Source organism: Emys orbicularis, chromosome 7 (genome assembly GCF_028017835.1).
Source record: "Emys orbicularis isolate rEmyOrb1 chromosome 7, rEmyOrb1.hap1, whole genome shotgun sequence".
In the NCBI taxonomy this organism is placed as follows: Eukaryota; Metazoa; Chordata; order Testudines; family Emydidae; genus Emys; species Emys orbicularis.
Window position 1 is genome coordinate 10,695,219 of NC_088689.1, and position 24,058 is coordinate 10,719,276.

A 24,058-nucleotide genomic window follows, 5' to 3' on the forward strand; every position below is an offset into this window, starting at 1 on the left:
ACACTAGTCTTGCTTCAGATGATTCAAGCATTGGAGCTTCCACCATTTCCAGGAGTCTATTCCAGCCCCCAGGAGTCTATTCTAGCCTGATAGATCACCACTATTAGTACAATCCCCATTATTTCAGCTTAATATCTTCTTCACAGCCCCTGAAAATACCCCTTTGGACCATCCTAGACAATTCCTCTCCCTTCTTAATGCTTCTACCTTGAAGATGGAGAAGGCAGTTATTTCCCTGGTTTATCTTCACAGTATAAATATTTAGTCCTTTGGGGCCAGATTCTGACACTCTTACTCACATTGAATAGAACCGTGAACCATGATTAGACCCATTGAAATCAATAGGATTACTTCAGGAGTAAGATTAACACTCAACATGAGAAAAGGTATCACAATCTGGCCCAGGAGCTCTCCTAAAATGTCAGTCCCTCCTGTCACTCAGTTAAGTCCTATTTGTTATTGGTCTTCTCCTCCAGCTTGTCAATACCTTTTTAATATAGAGGTGCCCAAAACCAAAATCCATGACACTGATGAAGCCTAAGTAGAATCCAATCTTCTCCCAGATTCAACACCAACAAGATATTGCAGGCTCTGGATGTCAATTTCAGCTTGCTAAAGATAGATGGGCCAGTTGCCCGATTCAGCAGTACCTACAGTATGTTTGTGACATAATTTGCATTTCATTTCAGTCGGGCATAGGAGGATCACGTTGAGATTGAACCTTACCATCTGAACTTCATGAAGGACTGACTGTTTCCGAATCCAGGCATCTGTTTGGTTATCTATGTACCTGATTGCAACAAGAGTTCCCTGAAACAAATATTCAGAAAGGTGGAATCCAACATACAGTACTTTAACACAGAAACTGTTTGGAAGAGATCTGCACAAAAAAGGTTATGAAGGCACCTATGAGAAAACATAGCATGTGCTTAGAAGTTTAGAACCACCATGTTAAAATGGCTAAAAGTATCTTTCCCTGTACAGACACGCAGCCATAAGAGATGACCAATATGAGCTTCACTGTACAAGGTATTGGATTACTAACTTGCCCAGTGACAAAGCTGAAATTGCCTTTTAAATCAATTTTTAAGGGTTCTGAGGGAAAGATGCCAAAATTATATTGGGAAACCAGCTGACTGTAACAAAGCATGGTAGTCAAATGAAGATCCTATGCTAACAGTCAAATTACCAATGGTTGTCACAGACGATACAGCCCAGAAGTGGTTTTAATTTAGGTTCTCTTGTATAACATTCTGCCCAATGATGTTAATCGATATAGCATATATTTTCAGAACAACTTTCTGCAGATGAAATAATGTACTCATAGAGGAATTACCAAGAACTGTAATGCTGTCATAGTATATATACTATATTATATAGCCAGTAAGTTAAGACTCATAAGATATGTCATGCTTTTGGAAGGCCAATTATTCTACCCAAAAACTCTGACTCCATCTCTGCGAGAATTTCATATAGGACATTTCTGCAATCTGCCATTTTTGGCAAAGCAGAGCTGGACATTTATCAGCAACCTTAGTAAATTAGTGCCATCAGTTTCACAGTCCTACCTGTGAATCCTGAGAACTACTGTGACTTTTATTCTTTTGGCCATCTTGTGCCCTATTCACCTGTACAGAGCACCCAAAGCCGCACAAAGGAAACCAAAAAGGACACAGTTAACATAACAGAGCAGAAAGTACACCTACTGAAGCTCACCTAATCTCCCTTTGTAGTCGTACCTGGTAAAGACCTATTGCGGTATAAAATACATCTTTCCCCTGCTTGTCCTTCAACCCAGACCGCCAATTGCTTGAAAATATCAAACTGGACCCAACACTTTCTTGTCCTTTAGACACTGGTGTGCTTGTTTGTGATAGCTCAAAATGATCCTTTAGGAGAAAACACAAGGGATGTGATACTGTTAAAACTTCATAAATAACCTAGTTAAATTTTGACAGACCTAAGACTTGCCCATATTGACAAAGACAAACTGATGAGGGACAAACCCAGTAATGGGTTTTCCTGCAGTGCTTACCATAAATAATAAAGACAAAACATAGGTAATGAAAAGCAAGATGCCATCCAAACCTGATGTAGAAGGAAATCACATACGCTTGGGCTTCACTCCTATACAGAGGACCAGCACAAAGTACATGACCCACAAATAGAAAATGGCAAAAAAAAATTCATGAGAAATGGTTGGTTTTTTCCCCCACACACAAAAATGCAGATTTGGGTTGACCAAAACAATTCACAAATTCAGATCAATTTTGGCTAATTGTTCCAGTCAAAAAAAAAATTCAGAAACGTCAATGTTTTGACTTTTCGTTTTGGAAAAATATTTTATTTTGGTATTTCCCTCAATTTGACTTTTAATAAAACCATGAAAACATTTTTTAAAATGATTTTTTTTTACTTTTTCAGTTCTCTGAAAAAGATGGAGAACAATCATTTCCGACTAACCTGAAATATTTTTTTTAATTTTTCTGTTCAGCCAGTGAACTGAATAAATCGGTATTCACAAAGCTCTATATTTAAGCCCTGAGGGTTATGTCCAGGGTTGACATAGGACTAATATGAGCCCTCTCCAAACAATTTTCAACTAAGGTGTAAGTAGAACTGTTGTGCTGAATATGCCTTGTGCTGCTCCTCTGGATAGCAATGAATTTCACCCATTAGTGAGTAATATGCTGAGAAAATGTTTTAGAAATCACTGGGGAAAAGTGTACCTGACATAACACTGCCAGGCAACGCAGATCAGATCACCACAGTATAAGGACCCAGTCCTGTACTGAGCATCTACTGCTGCAAAGTAATCACTCCAGATTCCATCAGTGTAACCCAGGTCATGGTTTGACCCATTAACTCCTTAGGCCCTGATACTGCAAAGTACTCATGGGCATGCCTAACTTCAAGCACAAGAGTAGGCCTATTGATTTAAATAAGACTACTTAAGTGCTTAAAGTAAGGACATGCTTATGTACTTTGCTGTAAGTAAATTTCTCCAACGTCATGACAAAAGCCTCTGTTTGTCAGAGGATGGAGATGGATGGCAGGAGAGAGATCACTTGATCATTGCCTGTTAGGTCCACTCCCTCTGGGGCACCTGGCATTGGCCACTGTCAGTAGACAGGATACTGGGCTAGATGGACCTTTGGTCTGACCCGGTACGGCCATTCTTATGTTCTTATGTTCTTATTAATTGCTAAAATGATGACAAACTTATGGATCCCTTCTCTCAGAGAATCATTTATAACTAGTGTGATTCCTGGTATTTCAAGGTCTTGCTTTACCTTATGATCTTTAAGCATAATAATATCATTGTAGTTTATTTTCCACCAGATGTCATCCATTTGCTTTTGCAGCTTCCTTTCCTGGATCTTTAAAAACACCATTATGCTGGCAGCTCCTGAGGCGGTTACCAACAGGACGACAATCAGAACGGTCACAGGCGTACCTGTTAAAGACATGATACAGATCATCCCCAACTATATGGAGGCGGAGAAAAAACTTGATGGCACAACCAAACAGGTGATTTTTTTTCAGGAGTGAGTTGTCACCTTGCTTCATATTGATAACATATGCTTGGTTGATCCCTGGTTCCAATCCAGGGGCTTTGCATCACTCAGGCAGCATAAAACAGCTGGAACACCAATTTAATTGGCTCCTTGTGGAGAATCCAGCGGAATAATGCCCTCCTAATATTTCCTACATAGCTACCCCCTCCTGACTTTCAGAGACGCGGATTACTCACTGCTCATACTGGCTTCAACTGGAGATGTCGGTGCTCACCACTTGTGAAAATCAGCCCTAAGTGTCACTAGTTGTGAATCCAAAAAATGAGTATCACCAAAGATTAACTGACACCTTTTCAAATATTAGCCTACATTTTAAAAAAAAAATCTAAATATGGATGTAGTACTGACACCTAAGTAATAGCCTAATTTTCAGAAGTCTGAGCACACAATAGCTCTACTTATTTAAGTGCATAAATATGGATTTAGGTATGTAAATTTAAGTATCCATTTTTTTAAATCTTGGTCCTAAGTCTCAGCCTCTCTTTGCCTCAATTTCCCTATAAAATGAGGATGGTATACTGTAGACACACTCACAAAGTTTCTCCTTTTCTGTGGTATTGTGAGATTTCATTAATTAATGTTTATAAAAAGCTTCTTTGATCTTTGGATGAAAGATGCTAAATAGCAGCAACGTATTTCCTTTGTCTCTTTCCCCTGTCCATGTACCCAAGAGTGCTGATCTCATTAAGTATGACCATACTCACTTATAACTGAAGTTTCACACTGTTCATTATAAAACCCACAGTACGGTCTGTCTTTGGGAGGAAAGTCAGCCAGCCAGCTGATGTAGGCAATTTCTGTGGTTGGGCTATAGATGGAGACAGATAAATGTAAGTGCCCATTTCTATTGCCTGTCCTCCTTTCCTAAAGTTATTTTCCAACAGGGATCACAAAATTGGCATCATTTCTAAAGCTCATAAATACTAGAGCTGATCTGAAAATGTGATTTCCCCGCCCCCATACACACAAATTTCTACCAGAAAAAAAATCCTTTTGAAATGTTTTGATCAAAAATTTCTGATTTTCTGCAGGGGTTTTTGAAATGAAATGGAACACATATTTTGTTATAGAATTATAGAAATGTAGGGCTGGAAGGGACCTCAAGAGATTCTCTAGTCCAGCTCCCTGTGGTGAGGCAGGGTGAAGTATACTTAGACCATCCCTAACAGATGTTTGTCTAGAAATCTCCAATGACAAGGATTTCACAACCTCCCTTGGAAGCCTATTCCAGAGCTTAACTATCCATATATAGTAGTTAGAAAGTTTTTCCTAATATCTAACCTAAAGCTCCCTTGCTGTAGATTAAGCCCCTTACTTCTTGTCCTACCTTCAGTGGACATGGAGAACAATTGATCACAGGCTCCTTTCAGTCTTCTTTTCTCAAGACAAAACATGCCCTGTTTTTTTACCTTTCCTTATAGGTCAGGTTTTCTAAAGCTTTTATCACCTTTGTTGCTCTTCTCTGGACTCTCTCCAATTTGTCCACAACCTCCTTAAAGTGGGGCACCCAGAACTGGACACAGTACTCCAGCTGAGGCCTCACCAGTATCAAATAGAGCAGGACAATTACCTCCTGTGTCTTACATACAACACTCCTGTTAATACGCCCCCAGAACAATAATAGCCTTTTCCACAACTGCATCACGGTGTTGACTCTCATTCAATTTGTGATTCACTCTAATCCCCAGACCCATGTCAGAAGTACTAACACCTAGCTAGTTATTTTCCATTTTGTAGTTACACGTCTGATTTTTTCTTCCTAAGTGTAGTACTTTGCACTTGTCTTTATTGAATTTCATCTTGCTGATTTCAGACCAATTCTCCAATTTGTCAAGGTCGTTTTGAATTTTAATCCTGTCGTCCAAAGTGGTAGCAACCCCTCCCAGCTTGGTGTCACCCACACATTTTATGTGTGCTTTCCACACCATTATCCAAGTCATTAATCAAAATATTGAATAGCACTGGACTCAGAGCAAACCCATGCAGGACCCCACGACGCATGTCCTCCCAGTTTGACAGCAAATTACTGACCACTACTCACTGAGTACAGTCTTTCAACCAGTTTTGCACCAACCTTATAATAATTTATCCAGATCATATTCCCCTAGTTTATAAGAATGTCATGTGGGACTGTGTCAAAATGCTTACTAAAATCAACGTATATCATGTCTACAGATTCCCCCCATCCTCTAAGCCAGTAACTGCACCAAAGAAGGAATTAGGTTGGTATGGCATGATTTCTTCTTGACAAATCCATGTTGGCTATTACTTACAACCTTATTATCCTCTAAGTGCTTACAAATTGATTGTTTAATAGTTTATTCCAGTATCTTTTCAGGAACCGAAGTTCAGCTGACTGGTCTATAATTCCCTGGACCCCTTTCCCCCCCTTTTTAAAGATAGGTACTATGTTTGCTCTTCTCCAGGGCTCAGGGATTTCACCCGCCAGATTGCGTGTAGTGTAGACGTGATAAATCAATCCCCGATCGCTCTCCCGTCGACTGCTGAACTCCAGCTTGGCGAGAGGAGGAAGCAAAGTCGACGGGGGAGCCGCGGCCGTTGATCCCGCACTGCGAGGATGCGAAGTAAGTAATTCTAAGTCGATCTAAGATACGTCGATCTAAGATACGACTATTCTCGTAGCTGAAGTTGTGTATCTTAGATCGATCCCACCCCCAGTGTAGACCAGGCCTAAGGGTTTCGAGATTGATTCAGCTAGTTCCTTAAGTACCCTAGGATGAATTTTATCAGGCCCTTCTAACTTGAATACATCTAAACTTATCTAAATATTCTTCGATCTGTTCTTTTCCTATGTTGATTTGCATTCCTTCCTTCTTGTTAATATTAATTGTATTAAGTATCTGGTCACAATTTACCCTTTTAGTGACAACCAAAGCAAAATAGGCACTAAACACCTTAGCCTTCTTGATGTTGACTATAAATAGAGGACCTACATTTTCCATCATCTTTCTCTTGCTCCTGTATATTTATAGAACCTCTTCTTGCCTTTTATGTCCCTTGCTAGGCTCATTTAGCCTTTCTGATTTTGTCCCTACATATTGGTGCTATTCTTTTGTTCTCATCCTTAGCAATGTTTCCACTTACTGTATTATTCCTTTTTGATTTTCAGGTCCTTAAAGAGCTCCTGATGGAGCCATATTGGCCTCTTACGGTTCTTCCCATCTTGCCTTCCTATCAGGATAATTTGCTCTTGCCCTTTTAATGTTGTTTCTTTGAGAAACTGCCAACTCTCCTGAACTCCTTTTCCCCTTAGATGTATGTTTCTTTCAAATCAATATTTAGAAACACAATGAATTTTTTTGCTTCATTTCAAATTCAAATGCATTTCATTTCAGCTTTTTAAAGCTGAAAAATGTTAAGGTTGCTAAATTTGGAGCTATTTCCCTTTTTTCTTTCCCCCTTTTTTGCCCATTGACAAAAAGGTAGAACATGGCGGGGAAGCCTACTTTTGAGACTTTTATACTATTTAAAACCAGTGTAACACATTTGTACAGTCTTAAACAGCAAAACGGTGCTAAAAATGGGATTTTTCACCACTTTCCAACACTTCCTTAATATTTCCCAACTTTTGTCTGTTAGAAAACTGTTAAAGTGTTGAAAATAACACATTCAAAGAGAACGAAACACTTTCAACATATAACAGTGTCCCCTATACTTTGTTGCTCTATTTCAGCTGCCAGAGGTTGGAAAAAAGTCAGAAAGTGTGTGCATGGGGCGGGGCGATGCAACTACCAGTGAAATGAAAATGAAATGAAATGAAAATTTTCAAAAAACCAAAATACTTGGTAAAAATCAAAAAATTTCATTGAAACCCTGTTTTCCAACAGGAAAGTGTTTCACTGGAAATTATCCACCTGCCTGTAATCAATACTCTTTTTTAAAAAAAAACACAACAACCCTACTAATTATCAACATGCTCCAATCCGGAACCTGCTAATGGACTATCAGATACATTCAGTTAAGGTTGGCAATTGATTTCTTTTCAGCAGAGCCATTACTTTCCGGTGATATTGTCTGCTTGTGTAAGACATTTTCATGTTAACAAAGTTTGCTCTAATAGAAAAGGCAAGTGGAAACAAGGATGCATGTTTCTCAAACTGAGATAACATGCCATATTTGTATACACGTAACTTATGTGTGGTGACCTGCACTACAGAAAAGAGGCCACTTTCATATGAGTTCAATATCAGAGCATATACTGGTCATATACAATAAGACTAAAACACAAAACATATTCTACTTATATAAGGCTATCTCATTTGCTCTAACTAAACTCTGAGAAGTTATATCTGCAGCAGTTCCAAGAACAGGGGTTCTCAAACTGGGGGTCGTGACCCCTCAGGGGGTCACAAGGTTATTACATGGGGGGGTCGTGAGCCTGTCAGCCTCCACTCCCAAACCCCACTTTGCTTCCAGCATTTATAATAATGTTAAATACAAAAAAAAGTGTTTTTAATTTATAAGGCAGGGTCGCACTCATCGGTTTGCTGTGTGAAAGGGGTCACCAATACAAAACTTTGAGAAACACTGTCCTAGAATTAGCTCTGTAATGCAGTACTCTCAGAAAATCTTGTGTTCGCATCGGCCATTGGGCAGTCATGTTCACAACCAGTGAATTTCACCCCTGTGCAGAGGCTCTGACAAGGCCTATGTAACACATAAGCCCAATATTGAGGGCTTAAGTACAACTTCAAGGCCTTGTGCTTGCTCTCTGAACAGGGGTGACTTATCACCCATAAGCTACTTTCAATATTGTATTTTCATTTAAAAATATTACCCACAGTACCTGATTGTTTTTCTCTCGACATCATAATTAAGAATAGGAACAAACTGTGATGAATTCCCAGCTTTCTGCAGACAATATACAGAGTAATCCATCCACCTCTCACCTGATTCATCGATATACACCAGGCCAGTAACCCCTAGAAAGATAAAAGAGTACACAGCATACTCACTCAACACTGCTGGGCTTTTTTTGGTTCAAGGTTAATTCCATGTTCCTTCTTTAGCACTAGTAGCTAACAGGCTGGTGGTGGTAGGGAGCTGACACCCAGCTAAGTACAAGCCAGGCACCCTCCAAGTGAGCCTGCCTGAACCATAGCATATACCTAAGAAGGAGGGCTGTGGGGCCCTGGAACCAAAGGGAAGAAGTGTCGGAGTTCAAGAACCTGAGGACTGGTGGGCCGGAGAAGCCTGCTTAAATTGCAGCACTGGCCCACGAAGGAGGGTTGTGGAACCCTTTAAACCAAGGGGGAAGGAGTTGTCAGTTCAGGAGCGGGGCAGGATTTTTCTCTGGGAAGTCTTTCTGTGAGAAAGCCTTTCCAGAGAAGCCAGGGGCTGCAGTGGGACTGGTAGAGCTGCCCAGCTCAGAGGGAACTGGAGTGGAACCAGGAAGCTGATTTGCAACTGAAGTGAACTGGAGCTGAAGTTGTCTGGTGCCCAAGTAAGCTTCAGGGACCCATTTTCAATAGAAGACGACACCCTGCTAACTATGGAGCTGGACAACATTTTTCAAAGTTAAAAATGTCAAAGCAATTTTGGAAACAAACAGTTTATGTAGACAAGAAACAGTTCCAACTAAAGCAGCTCTGGGTATGTAGTGCCCACCTACACCCCTTCCTTACTTTCTTGGTATTTGGTTTTATAAACCACAGCACAATAATGCTTTGTTACCATTTCTGCAAAAAGGGGAACATGGGAAGTACACCTTGGCCAGCACTAAAACTCTTTTTTTGTTTGTTTGTTTGTTTGTTTGTTTTTAAATGACAGACGTGGGGGTCGCTAAGAGCTGGTGTTTTGCTAAGGTATAAAAAGAAAAGAAAAATGAATGGTTACAAGCAAGCCACCATTTTAGCAAAAAAAAAGTAGGATAATATTTCTAGTTCTCTGGATTGAGTTCCTCTGGATTTACACTCCGATAACTGAGAACAGAATCCAACCTTACATACCTTTGCAAAACTTCTACAATTCATCAGTATTTAAAAATGGTTTTAAAAAAAAAGATTAATTTGAACTAAGATGTTACTTTGCACACTGCCCAGAGAAAATCAAGAAAATCTTCCCTCTAAGACAATAAGAAGTGTGCTAACTCATGAGAAGCTTAGTTTCAGTCAGTTGCATGTGATTGACAAAGTCTCCCCATCAGCAGCTTACCATACAAACGAGTTTTGTTGTAGCCTTTCAAAGTGTTGACAAGTGCCCGTCCATCGCTGATATCTTTCCCTTCTTTTAACATTTCCCTTACGGACAGGGCATAGAGCAGGACTGCATCGTGCAGGTAAGCAGAGTAAGAACTCACCTGAAAAGCGCAAAATGGAAAAGCAATGTTTCAGCTTCAGAGATAAAGGACTTAGACAGAAGGTCCTTCTCCCTAGAGAATGAGTATAGGGTTTGCTTACAAAATTTCCATATAAACCTTATAGGACTGATACTAAACCTTGGGATAAAGTCAACAGTGAATTTCTGAGCCAAATTCAGTCCTGGAGTAAGCAGGTGCAATTTTCCATTGACTGCAATTGGAGCTGTGTCTACATACATATGAATTTGATCCTCTGTATAGAAAAGCAACCAGGATCAATGTCCAGATAGGATGGCATGAGAGTGAAGGAAAACCTCTATAGAAATGGTTCAAGTCACCCTTCTACTTAACTGGCAATATCATCACCACCCACTGAAAATCAATAAATGGGTGACCCACATATGTTTCTGATCTCAGGCCACCTCATTCAAGTAAGTACTCCTGGTGGAATCAGCAGAAACAAACAAACAAACAAACACACACACACACACACACACACACACACACACACACGTTGCACAAGAGGGAGATGGCCCATGGTATGAATTGAACCCAGTGGCCACACGGGCAGCAATTAGAGAGGACCATATCAAACCTCTTCTTCTGAAGAAAGTGAGCTGTAAAATGGCTGTCCCTTCAGTTTTTCATGGACCTGCTTCAGAAAATCTGAATACATAGTGTATCCTCCATAAGGGTTGAGAGAAATCAGAAACACTGGCTGGTAGGCTTCAAGCACACTGCTGTTCTTCTCGCTGCTCAGTGCCTCTTTCAAAAAATTGTCCTGAAAGAGAAAAATGAGTTGAGGGTACAGTAAGTGGCTTAAAGTGATGGCGCTCTTAGTTCAAAGTGCAGTTATTGAGCTTGGGCTTGAACTGTGATCTGCTAGCACAAACTGGGGTGCAGAGTCAGGGCCATCTTTACTGTACGTTGGTTTATAAAGATTTCTTGCTACAACATTTTTAATGTCAATTCTCTGCTGGTGACAGGTTCCAAACTGACAAAAACAAGTGCTAATAAACCAACTTGGAGCAATACTCGCCAGGTTGCCACTGACCTGCTGCAAAACGAAGAACACAAATTTCCCATTCACCAGCCCTAGATGTTTGGCCTCCAGCATAATAGACCTGACATCCAAAGAGCTGCAGATTAAAACAATAACTGCAAGAGAAAAAGGTGTGTTTAGTCATTTGCTCCCCATCCATCCACCAAATTAAAAAAAAATGGACAAGACAATCAGAGCTGCCAATCAACACTAGGATGATTTTTTAAAAGCTGAGTTAAATTACATGGCTCATGATTACACATTGAACATATTTATTGCTTTAGCCAGCATGGACCGATGTCAATCAAAAGCTCTTTGTCATGGACTTGTTTAAATGAAACATGCATGGCTCACTGGGGCTTTCAGTGGTAGCTAGAAAGTAAGGAATGAGGATCCTACACACTTTACCCACTACTTACTCATGTGAGTAGTCCCATTGAAGTCAATATGATTTGTCATGGGAGAAAGGTAACTGTTATGAATAAGGGTTGCCAGGGTCACAGGCTTCTCTCTGCTACACAGTAGAGACGTAGAAAAATCTGTAGTAATTTACTCCAAAAAAAAAATAGCAAATCCACTGTGTAGCTCAAAACACACTGAGTGGTACATTCCCATCAATAGACACATGGCAGCAACCAAAGACAGCCATGAAACATCTGCAGATGCAAGTGGCAATTTGAGATGGTCAATACATTTCCTCACAAAAAGTGTTTTTGTTTGTTTTGTTTGTTTGTTTTGTTGTTTTTATTTTTTGTTCTTTGTCAAGGAGGGTTTCAATACAAAATAAAAAAAAATGTGGAAAAAATTCTCAAAGACATTTTTTTATTTGCAATATTTTTAAACAAAAATTCCTGAGAAAAAAGAAAGTGATTTTTTTGGTTTGAAATTCTAGATTCCTGCCTCCCACCACCATCCCCTCCCCCTCTCCTGCTGTGACTTTCTGACCTTTAACTAACTTGTGTCAGTTGGAAAAGAGTAACAAAATGTTCTCTCTGGCAGTAAGAGAAAGTAACAATTTCACTTCTAAGTGGTAACTGTAGTAGTGTTACTTTTAAACATGAGACGTTATCCACCCCCCACCCTGCAACTTTCCCATAATTTCTTACTGTTTCCCAGTTGGGAAAAAAAAGGGGGGGGGAACAGGAAGAAAGTGCATATTGGGGGAACCCTTACCCACAAAAATCAGAATTTCCTAAGAGGGAAATTTCAAAAAGATATTGTTCTTGTGTACATATGGGGGTGGGGGGGGGGGGATCAGTTTTCCAGCCACCTTTAGAAAGGCTATGTGTAGAAATCCAGCACATGGAAATCTGGAAGCAAATGCTACATAAGGAATACTCCCCATGTAAGAATATATACTTTCCAGATGGAGTTATTTGTATCACTGTGGTGCCCAATGGAAACAAACAGGTTGGGGTCACATTATACTAACCCTTGTAGTTCCATTGCATGCAAGCATTCGCTAAAGCTGATAGCCATATACAACCCGAGTCCTATATATACACACACAAATCACATCCCACTGTTGTCGGTGGGACTGGGTGTTCTAGAGAAGCTAGAGGGCCTGACAATTCGAGCATCACACGAAGAGTCCTTTTTTCCTGAGTACGTGAAAGTCAGCAGGTTGGGGCATGCGCCCTCCACAGGTTTCCTGTTTCCCTTCACATTGCTGACCCTCATATCAACGAGTTGTCTGACCACGACCCCAATTCCTCCCACTCCTTATGAGGTACACATTATCTCCTCCCCCTCTGCACTGATTTGTATTGGCATGGCCCTAAGCAGTCAGATGAACCTCTGTAACGGATCAGAGGAATTCTGCCCCTCTTCTGATCCTTTGCTCTTCAGAATAGTTCCTCTGACTTATGCCACGTATCGCCTATGCAGCTCAAAAAGGGGCAGTAGGTTCTAGTCTGCCTTGCATTCTTGTCTTCTGAAGTGCTAACTTTGGTGTCATAGAATGGCATTTGCAGGAGGGATTTATTGTACTGTCAGTTTCACATGTGGATATTTTCTATGTAGTAAGAGCAACGTACTAATCTTCAGTAAGTAAAGCAAAATCCTTATGCTGCATCTTGTCATTCTCATCTAGTTACAAAGGGAAAATCAGAACACACTTCCAAGATGCTGTAGGTGCCAAAGAGAAAGTCAGTAGGAACCCTGTCAAAGATCAGCTTCTCATGAGCCTAAGAGTGAATGGAAATCACCCAGGTGGGATCTGTAGCCAGCATGGCAATTGGGCACAGCAATTATATTCAGCTTCATAGGTTTTCTGATGTAACATGTTTATTTGAGTTAATATCTTTCTTCATTTCTCCTTAAAGATGATGTGCTAATGAGGGAAGGGTGTGAAGGCTAAATATAAGGAAAAGCTTTCTGTAATCATGCCTTTCAAAACACACACAAAAAATCGTCGTCTTGTAGCTGCAAGCAATAGGCAAAACCTGCTGCTTGCCGCAGAGCTAAACCATGTGCTGTTGTGAAATAATTCTCATCTACCCAAGCATTTGGATACTGACGTTCCAATGAGCACACACGCATTTTGCTTCAGAATTCTGCACTGCTACAGCAAACAGCTTTTAAACCGGATTAGGTTTCTGTATAATAAGGATCAAGAAGAACCTTGATCACATACTTTCAGTAATATAACAAAGGTCTTCCATTGTTTTAGTGGAAATATTTAAAACATTCTTTTTTCCCCCCAAACTTTATTACATTTTTTAAACCAAAAAAATAAAAAGTTGTGTGAGTTCAAAAACTGTTTTTAGTAAAATTTTGTTTTTGAAAAAAAGTTTATCAAAACCCAATATTTTTAATAAAAACCAAATTGTGTTTTGCTTTTTAACAGAAAACGTTGGGGGGTTGTTGTTGCTGTGGGTGTTGAAAATGTAGGAAACGTTGACCAAAATTAAAATTGTTCACAAAAATGGTTGGAAAAAAAAATGGTTGATGAAATATTTTTGACCAGCTCTAGTTAACAGGTCAATTAATTTGTTTTGGACAGGTTGTCTTCTCCTCTCACCTGTGACCAGATTTGGAAAAGCTGTGTCCATAGGCAGAGTTTTCATGAATCCAGAAAGCTGACCTGTGTAACCGTGCCACCAGGGAATACTGACACACACTGTCAGCAGCGTGATGGGAAGGACACGTTGTCCATTGAATGGCAGGGAGAGAGCTTTCTCTATTTCTATGAGCAACTGGAGCTCCTTGCGTGATTCAAGTGTTTTATGTAGTCCTATGGGCAAGTCCCTGCATGTGTGCAGCCCAAACAATCAGGCTGAGCCTTGGGTGGCTCAGGGCTTGTGTACACTACCGCGTGGGGTCGATCTAAGATACGCAACTTTAGCTACGTGAATAGTGTAGCTGAAGTTGACATACTTAGAGCTACTTACCGCGGTGTCTTCACTGCAGTAAGTCAACAGCTGATGCTCCCCCGTCGACTCCACTTGCGCTCCTCGTTCTGGTGGAGTATCGGAGTCGACAGGAGAGCACTCAGCGGTCGATTTATCGCATCTATGCTAGATGTGATAAATCAACTCTGGCTGGATCGATTGCTGCCCGCCGATCCGGCGGGTAGCGTAGACAAGCCCTTAGTGTGGAGAAGGATGCCCCAATACCATGGAGTGGGAGAGTGTTCTGTGCACAGGGGACAGCATAGAAGAACGTGTGTGTGGAAGATGCAGACAAGCAGGCGAATGGGGTTGCTATCTGTCACGGAGCCACAGGATCACTGCTAAGGCCCCAGATTTGGGACAGTCTAGAAGGAACTCTTTCAGTAAGCCAGCCTCCCAAGGGATCTCACACATACTCCAGGGTAAGCGACATGGCTTCACCGCCTCCTTAAACTGGAGCTCTGGGCCTGCAGCACTCCTGCTTCACACCATGAGCTCTGTTCAGTGCGTCCAACTGAAACAGGCCCCCATGGAGACCTGTATATTCTTCGGGGACTAATGCGCCTGTCCAAGCATGTGCCGTGACCCTCACACAGCATTGTCAAAACAGTAGGGTTTATTAGTCATCTGGAACACAGCATAGGAAGTCCCTAGGTTAGCCTAGAGGAATGAAGGTTAAAACATAGTCCATTCTGGTTAGCCCAGAGCCCAGCCAAGCCATAGAGAAATCCATTGTTCAAGCTCCATCTCTCCAACCTCCCTCATCAGAACCCCAAGTGTGCCCCCGATTGCCTCTCCCAGCCCACACTTACACCCCACCCAGTCCTTTGTTCTTGAGATGGGGAAATGCCACTCAGCTGCCCTGCTGAGAGGCAGAGAAGTTCATATCCCTCTGGGGCATTGCTGGCTAGATGTCAATGACCAGGCAACTGGCTCTGCCATTGTTTTCTCAAGAGCTCCACTGATATGGAACCTAAGCCCTAGACAATTAGGCACAATTCACACCTGTGTCTTAGCCTGCCCCAAGAGCAAACAGTCTCTTTCCACCCACCAGGTAACAATGCAACATACAGGGGAAACTGAGGCACAAACAGGACTCAAAAATATTACAAAAAAATTCCCACTTTGTCATACTATCCCTGGTGAAGCAAAGCGGTGGGGGAGGAGAGGGACCCCAGACAATGAGCTAAGAGATTGGCTAAGTAGGGTGGAATTCAGGAAATTCTGATATTTTGCCATTTGTTTTTATTCCAAATTGGGAGAAAAAGTTGAAATCTCAAAACTTTCTGTAGAACAAACACATTCCAAATAAATATTTTGATTTTGATTTGGAAGTGTCAAAACATTTCAATCAACACTCCTGAATTTAAACATTTCATTTCACTTTGTCAACTTGAAACAAACCCATTACATTTCCATTTGGGTTTACACTAATCTCTACATCCACCTGAGCTGTTGCGGTTCATTATGAGTGCAGTAGCTCTTGATCCCTAATGACCCTAGTGATTCCCTGTCCTGGATGCGCCACGAGGATATGGCAACAGGGAGGGACCATAGTGTGTCATGGCAAATGTCGTCCAGCCAGGCAGCTGGGCCGATAGGGGACAACGGGGGCATGACAGACCTGGAACTACAACTCCCTTGAGGCACTGGATTGAATTAGGACACAGGTCAATGCTGACCCAGAATAACATATTTCTCTTGTTCATTTAGATGGAAACATTTCATTTCAACAAAACCCCTCTTTCTTATGGGAACACATTTTGTTTCAAATTTTTCAACCAGTTCTAGTCATTTCCTGTTCACAAGCCACGTTTAACCCTTTGATTGGTGGAGAGAGATATGTAGCTAAATCCTTTAGAAGTCAGTTTTAACGGGGACATACCAGCTGCCAAAGGGCTATTTTAGAAAAAGAAGTCTCTAATGCCATTTAACAAACTAACGAGTTTATCGAACAAGTCTAGCTAACCAGACTTGCAAATTGTTGTTGGTCCATTTGTGTGTTATACACGGCTTTTAGATCCCTTTCCCTGCAGAAGTTGGCAGTCACAGCAGTGCAATTCACTTCAAACTGAAATGAGATCAGTGTTGTATACTGGAAGTTCTTTTGTTTGCTGCTATTATGTAGTTATGACTGCATTTATTTGAATTAACAAGGATGCTGAAATAACGAATAAAAGGAAGAGTTCTCCAGTTACATTAAAAACAAGTCAACATCTGGATCACTCTTCAGGGCAGGGAGTGTCTCCTGTTCGTACACTGTGTGGTGCCTAGCACAATGATCCGTGCTAATCACAATGAACCCAGTTAAGTCAGTGTAGCTGGTTTCCAGGTTTCACTCACACTACACAATCTTGCTGCTGCCCTCTCACCCAGAGGAGAATGTTTCCTATTGATAGTGCCTTGCGTGCCTTACTCCACAGCTAGTGAGAACATATCAACCATCCTCTAAGTTACTCCCAGCTGAGCTTGTGTGTGTGTGTGTGTGTATTAGAGAGAGAGAGAGAGAAATCATTCTAAAATAATAATGCAGAATATACACTAAGAAGTAATCAATTCAAGCTTCCTGACAGAGTTTCTTTCCTTAAGCATAAAAATGAATACGCTCCATGCAACGCTGTGCATCTCATTTCCTCTGACCTACATATGAGAGACAAGCTAAGGGCAAAATTCTGGTTCAGCCAGGTTGATTTGACAATCACATTCCACTCCCATAGTCTATTCCCACTGACATGTTATTACAGAAATATGAGTCAATATATACTCGGGGGCAGGGGGGGAAAGGGGTATGAGCATATTTTTGTTCTAAATGGACCAATAATTTAATTGCTTTAATATGGCGGGCCATATTTTGCTCTCCAATTGAAGTCCCCAGGTAACTAAGGGTATGTACACTGCACACTAAGCCTCGGTCTATGGGACCTAGGCTTGTGGCTTTGATATTTCCAGGCCTGTGCTTGAGCATCCACACTGGATTGTAAACCTGGGTTTAAAATGGCTGGAGTCTGGTCTCATAGCCATGCTAATGCATCTATACTGCACTACAAAGACTTTCTGACCTGGGTTTGCAGCCTGACATGCATTCACACTGCAAAATTACTGGACTTAGAGCTAAGTCTCAGGGGGGCTCAGGATCTGAGCCACCCCCACCCTCGGCAGGGTCTTAGGACCTAGGTATTGAGTGCTTGTTAACCCAAGTCAGACTGGTTTGTTTGTGGAAGGAAGGGAGGCTTGGACTCAACCTTGAGTCAGAGCCTGGGCTTAGTATGCAATGTAGACATACCCTAATAGCCAACTATGTTTAATAAAATTATACCAGATAAGCTTCCAGATTGATACAAGTGATGTGTTGTAGTAATTTTTCATTCATCTGTATTTGGCAAAGTTCTCCATGTAGTCCCTTTAAAGCCAGCCAGTATAAAACACTTTTAAACTGGAACTTACTTCTGGCAACAGACGATATGTATTTGAGGTTTTCCTGGTGGAGACTTGGATCTTCTGTGCTGTATCTGACTTTAGCAGTGATAGTGATATTGACTTGGAGTTGGTTTTCGACAGACATCCAGAGTTCATCAATTTTCTCCCCGGTGGAAGCATCAGATGAACCTCCAAATAATCCAACATATTTCCAGCCAAAATACTGCAGACTTTTATGCAGAACTTCCCCTATCCTTTGCAGAGGGGAGACAAGTTTGACATAGGTGTCATATAGATCTGCATTGTCCAGCTTTGCACTCTGGCCAACAAATCCAAACCAGGGGATATTCCAATGAGAAGCCAGCAAACCAGTAACCTAGACAGCAACAAAAGTGTTTTTTCAGACATGTTATTTAATGTCAGTATTTAAAATGCAAAGGTTAGACTGATAAGTAGAAGTGAATTGTTTTGCTTAAGAAGGTTTACTGGCATCTGCTTCTCCTCTCACACCGGTTTAACTCAGAAACAGCCCCCATATTGTTATAGAACAATGATGCTATATAGCTGAAGAACTGTGTAAAGCCCAAGAATTGGGGTTTAATATTGTATGAACCAAATTAATCTCTGGTTAACTCCATTGACTTCAACATTCCAAATTCTTCCCTCACCCCTCAAATGAAGTTCTAAGAGCTCGACTCATGCCACAAAATGAGGATTCAAATCAAGATTTCGGACATCCCCGTCTGTGGTTGTTCGATACGGAGACTTAGTTTGGTCCATTACAAAGGTAGGAATCATTTTCAAAATTCAGAACAAAAGATCAGTAATGACTATGCAAGTTGCACAAATTCACACTGTGCTGGTTACTTACATAAAGCATGTTGCATTGTTTCTGTTCAACACAGGCTATTTGAAATTAGTGCATAGTCAGGATTGAAATTCACTTTTCTTGAGAATTCACAGTACTAAACCTTGAGTACTAGGAAGTTCTTAGAATGAAAACATGAAAGTATCAGAAACATGGTCAAATCAAAGTTCACTTTCAAATTCAAATGAGGACAGAAATATTTCATGCTGCAGGCTCTATTCTGTGGAAAGAGAAAGTTCAGTGGTGCCAATTTGACATTTCATTAATGAAGTCTATTAAAGGGGTCCCGATGATATAGGGATCACTGTAAAAGTCCAGGTAGGTTTCTCTATTGCTCAGGTAACCCATACCATTGCTAATCAGGGATCATGGGGGATAATACTTTCTCCAGTGAGCATCTCATGTGATTCTGGCTGCCAGCAGAAGTCAGTCTGAAAGTTTTTCTGCTCTTCTCTCTGCCCACAAAGTCAAACGCAACTAACAACAAATAACACAAACACACATCCACAAGTGTAGCCTCCTTGTAGGCTTTATGAGTCACTTCTCAAACAGCGTTCCAGCACCACCTCATTGCTGAGCTGCTACTGTGGGTCTGTGATTAAAATTATTGGGCAACTGAAATTGCACATATGCTCTGGCGGGGTTGGGATTCACTGCTATTATATTCGAATTGGTTACACGGGATGAAATTCACCCGTGAACAGAGGAGAAGAAAAAGACCACTGTGCCATGTAAGTCCCACAGCACAGGCTTTCCATTGGCCCTCTGCAAAAAAGCACAACCTTATTCAGTAGTTTACATTGAGTCATATGCGGTACCTTTACTGAGCAGTGCTTATTTCCCATATCTTATCCCATGCTTTCATGGCCATGTATCTCTTTAAATATTTTCCCCAGTGACAAAGGGAATTTAAATATTTGAAAGAGTTGGGCATCACATATTGCTGAGCACAATAAAAGGGAGACTTTTTTTTCTCCCAATGTTCCTCCCTGGCCCCAATTCTCCAGCTTCGGCTCCCTCCCTGCTGTATTATTATTAGTTATTACAGGGGTGCCTAAGGACGCCTGTCCAGGATCAGATCCACTTGTTGTACAGTCAGTCCATGAGGAGACCCGTCTCTGCCCAGAGGACGTTAAGGTGGGTTGCAGGGGATTGATGAGAGAGTGGGGGAAGGAGGAGCTGAGAGACAAGCAAGCAAGTTTTTGTATATTAAGCATAGATCTCTGCTCACCATCCACCTAGCCAGCTCCTCATTTCCCTCTCCACCTGCTTCTTTCCCATGGCTCTTGGTAGGGGCCACCTGCTTGCTGACTCCCCCTAACTGTGTGGGCCCTTTGCCCTGCACAAACCTGTGCCCTCCAATTGTCTCTACAGCTCTCTCTGGGAGACCCACCTCTCCTTTACATCTCCCAGCTCCTTCCCCGTGGTGCAGCTCCCCCAGCCCTCCCATGCACTCCAGCTCCCCTCCCACTGCACAGGAGCAAAACCCACCCCACTCGCATTTCCCCATACACTCCCTCTCCCCCCATATCCAGTCCTGATTATTTGAAATATTTTGCAATGAGGGAATTGATATGGTCTGAAAATCACTTTCCCATGTAAACAAGCCCTAGATTTGTCACAGAAATAGGCTTGAGAACAGGAAACAGAAAAGGAAGGGTCAGGAAGGAAGGGGTGCAGGGTCAGGAAGGATCAGGGAATCAGGATCAAAAGGGAAGGGGTGAGATCAGGGATTGGGAATGGGTGGCTGGGTAGGGACTAGCAAGGTCAGGGAAAACTCCGATATGACCCTGGATCCAACTTCAATACAAACATGCTTCAAGCAGTTGGTGGCCCCTTAGAAACTGGCTGCTCCCACAGTGGCCTCTAAGGTAGCTGGTCCTAGAAGCATCTTTCTGAGACACGTGGCTGCTGTCTCAAAGTCTGATCTCCAACCACTGCCTATGTAGCTGAGCCTCGGAGACAACAGGGGATCTCCCAGGTCAAGAGACATGAAGTTAACTGGTGTGAATGGGGAACTGGGGATAGGGAGTTGAAGAAGAGAAAAGAAAACAGGAAAGAGAGAGAAACTACAGAATAAAGTAGATATGCCCTGGTACAGATGCTAGCAGAGCATGAGGGGCAAAGGGGGTCAATTACTTATCTATCACCAGCACAGGGAAATTACCCTGTTACATTGATGTATAGTCCCAAGGAGAGTAGCAGAAACACCATCAGTTGGTATATTTAAACTAGAAGGGACAATGCACTAAATGGACAGGACTAGGGAACAATCCTGCAGCAATGGCATAGAAAGTTGAACAAGACAGACTTTTCCAAGCCCAATTCTATAAATAGAAGCAGAAATCGTGGGGGGAGGGGGGGTGTTAATCCCACAGTATAATGGATCCTGCTTATTGTGAACTTTGATATGGCAAAGCTCTATTTGTAGTCAAAGTCCTAAATTGTTTCATTGCCATGCAGTGTACGAACTGTAGCTCTGATTACAGTGCAAACAAATCTGCACTTACCCAGGAGGTAATGCACATCTCAAAAAAAGCTAGTTCTGATGGGATTGGCAGGCCAAAGAGCTTCAGATGAACGCTTGACCGTTTGGATTCCAATCCAAATAGAACAAAAACTCTGGGCCTTTTGCCTATCACTACTTACAAGTCAGCTTTAACATTCCTACTAAAAGGTCTTCAGTTGTTCCCAGCAGATTTTAAAAGAACAATTTTCACAACAACAAAAATCAATCCTGTTTACTGTCACTGAGGTTTGGCTTTCGACACGTGAAACTTACTGGTGTAAAACAAGAAGATTTGATTTACAGAAAGAATTCTATTAACTAGCCAATTATATTTAAGTGGCTTCGTAAGCAGAACAGCTGAGATTGTCAAAGCTGCCCATAGAAACTGGCAAACAACCTCACTAGGCAACTTTCAAAATAGCCTATGGGAATAATTTAATATGGGCACTTTAACAATAGACAGTAACGTATCATTCTTCTATCCTGAGATAAGTTGGGGGTGGGAGGGGGGGGGAGAAACTGTGTATAATAGCCTGGATATATCTGATAGACACAATGTCCTAGATTTAGTGCTTTTTGTTAGGAAGTATCACTTTTATCCTTTCCATAATTTTCATTAACTTTCAGAACTGATGGTTTCTCCACCCCCAAGGAGCAAATATCTTAATTTTATTTGTTCCCTTGATTTGTACTCTGTGCCCTAAGATCTAAGCACACATGCAAACCAAAATACATCTGAGACTTTTAGACTGACAGCACAACTAAAATGCTCCCTGCCCATCAGAACTAATCACATTCTCCCCCTCAACACATCCCTCCACAAAAGCCTGTGAAAGCCTTGCAGAATGCTCTGAAAGCCAGCAATCTCAGGCTGTATCAGACCAAGGACGAAGAAAGCAAGTTCCAGAGTTGAGAAGAATTCAGGGGAAACATCTTCCCAGCTGCCACTTTCCACAAGCAGCTGTTAACTCAAGCACCAGCACTGAATTCACATCTTTAAGAGAGCCCATTAAGAGATTTATAGGTCAAACACAACTCCCTGAATTAGTCAACTCATAATGAAAGCAGAAATACATACAGTACACAGAGCAGCAGGGCCGGGAGAGAGAAAGTGGTGGGAAGTCATACTCTACCTCAGCTGCTTCTGAGCAGACAGGTCCAAACAGGGCCGAAACGTTCTCCTTCTGAACCTGATTGATGAAAGCATTGACGGACTTCTTGGCATCACAGCCGCAATCAGCATAAACAAAATCCAAGGTGTAGTTACCCAGGTAAGATGGGTCTGAATTGACTTTATCAATGGCAATCTGGATAGCTGAGCCCAGCTTTTGGGCACTAAGTGGGTGGGAGGCATTCCAAGGTGCTTGAAATGCCACAATAAGCGTAGACATTTCCAGTCCACGATCTAAAGCATTAGCAAAGACCACAGCAATAAGTGTTATTATGGTAGCGTAGTGGATAGGAATCAAATTCAGAATGAGCCTCAGTATATAACAAGGACCCATTCTGAGATCCATGCTGTCCCTTAACTAGCAGCACATCAGCAATTTGGAAGATTTCACTTTCCTCCTGCTCTTAGTGCTACTTATACTATTGGCTCTAATCACAGCACCAGCTCCTTTGCCTGTGACATGATTTTAATTAAACAATGCTAATTAACTGAACCCTTACTCTCCAGAGCATTGTGCAATCTATCCTTTCAGTAGGATCTTTACTTTGGACTTAGTGCTACAAGTCAAGTCTGTTCAAATATTTGACAGCTTTCCGTTCATTGCATTTAAGAACATAACATAAAAACCGCCATCCTGGGTCAGACCAATGGTCCATCTAGCCCAGTAACCTGTCTTCCAGTGCCAGGTGCTTCAGAGGGAATGAACAGAATAGGCAATCATTGAGTGATCCATCCCATCTTACTTTCCAAGCTTCTGGCAAACAGAGGCTAAGGACATTCAGAGCATGGGATTGCATCCCTGACCATCCTGGCAAGTAGCCAGTGATGGGCCTATCCTCCGTGAACTTATCTAGTTCTTTTTTTAATCTGTTATAGTTTTGGCCTTCACAATATCCCCTAACAATGAGTTCCACAGGTTGACTGTGCATTGTGTGAAGTACCTCCTTATGTCAAGTATCAGGGGGTAGCCGTGTTAGTCTGTATCCACAAAAACAACAAGGAGTCTGGTGGCACCTTAAAGACTAACAGATTTATTTGGGCATAAACTTTCATGGGTAAAACACCACTCGTCTTCTTCAGATGCACTCCTTGCATGTTTTAAAAGGGACAGCATGGATCTTAGACTCAGTCCTCGTTGTATACTCAGGCTCATTCTGAATTTGATTCCTATCCACAACACTACAGTAAAAACACTTATTGCTTTCTTTCGCACTCTGGCCTAGTTAGAAAGAAAACAAATGTGTATGCCTCACATAATATAATACTATATGTGAAAGAGAGTGGGACAGTACATAACACTATCATCAAGGTGTATACACACTTACTGAGTAACTGCGCATTGTTACCCTTGTTCTTCATCACCCTAGTTTGTTGTGACAGCTGTTGTGTAATGTCAAAGGCAGATTGTACCTTCTTTGAGCAGGAACTCTCTCTCTGGTTTGTGGAACACCTACCACATCTTTGGGCACTCAATAAGTAATGAAGAATTTTACAAGCAAATTGAGTTGGCTGGGGGCAAAAATGGGGGAGGAGGGGAAATTCTCACAAATTTCGCTCCCTGCCTTCATTTTATGGTCAAAATTTCAACATACATAGACTTTTTCAAGCCGCTCTAGGAATGAATGAACATGCACCATTGGAGAAACCGTTTATATCTAAAATGGAAGAGTTTCCAAACAACACAGGTGAAACACCCATGTAATTTGGGCACCCTGGTTTGCTAACAAGAAAACACTTTGTGTGTGTGTGTATTCTGTGCTAA

The 24,058-nt window shown here is 41.6% G+C and overlaps 1 protein-coding gene across 1 annotated transcript in view; it reads right to left on the bottom strand.

Moving 5' to 3' along the window:
• Window positions 1-22,642, bottom strand: part of LOC135881791 (guanylate cyclase 2G-like) — a 42,452-nt gene extending 19,810 nt beyond the window's left edge. Inside the window, exons 1-10 of the mRNA XM_065408499.1 lie at window positions 22,259-22,642; window positions 17,776-18,124; window positions 10,952-11,055; window positions 10,493-10,678; window positions 9,753-9,897; window positions 8,386-8,521; window positions 4,283-4,386; window positions 3,294-3,457; window positions 1,740-1,889; window positions 727-810 (exon numbers count right to left, since the gene is read on the bottom strand). Coding sequence (XP_065264571.1) covers window positions 727-810; window positions 1,740-1,889; window positions 3,294-3,457; window positions 4,283-4,386; window positions 8,386-8,521; window positions 9,753-9,897; window positions 10,493-10,678; window positions 10,952-11,055; window positions 17,776-18,124; window positions 22,259-22,642 — 1,806 coding nt within the window. The remainder of the gene's footprint in view (window positions 1-726; window positions 811-1,739; window positions 1,890-3,293; window positions 3,458-4,282; window positions 4,387-8,385; window positions 8,522-9,752; window positions 9,898-10,492; window positions 10,679-10,951; window positions 11,056-17,775; window positions 18,125-22,258) is intronic.
• Window positions 22,643-24,058: the final 1,416 nt, after the last annotated feature.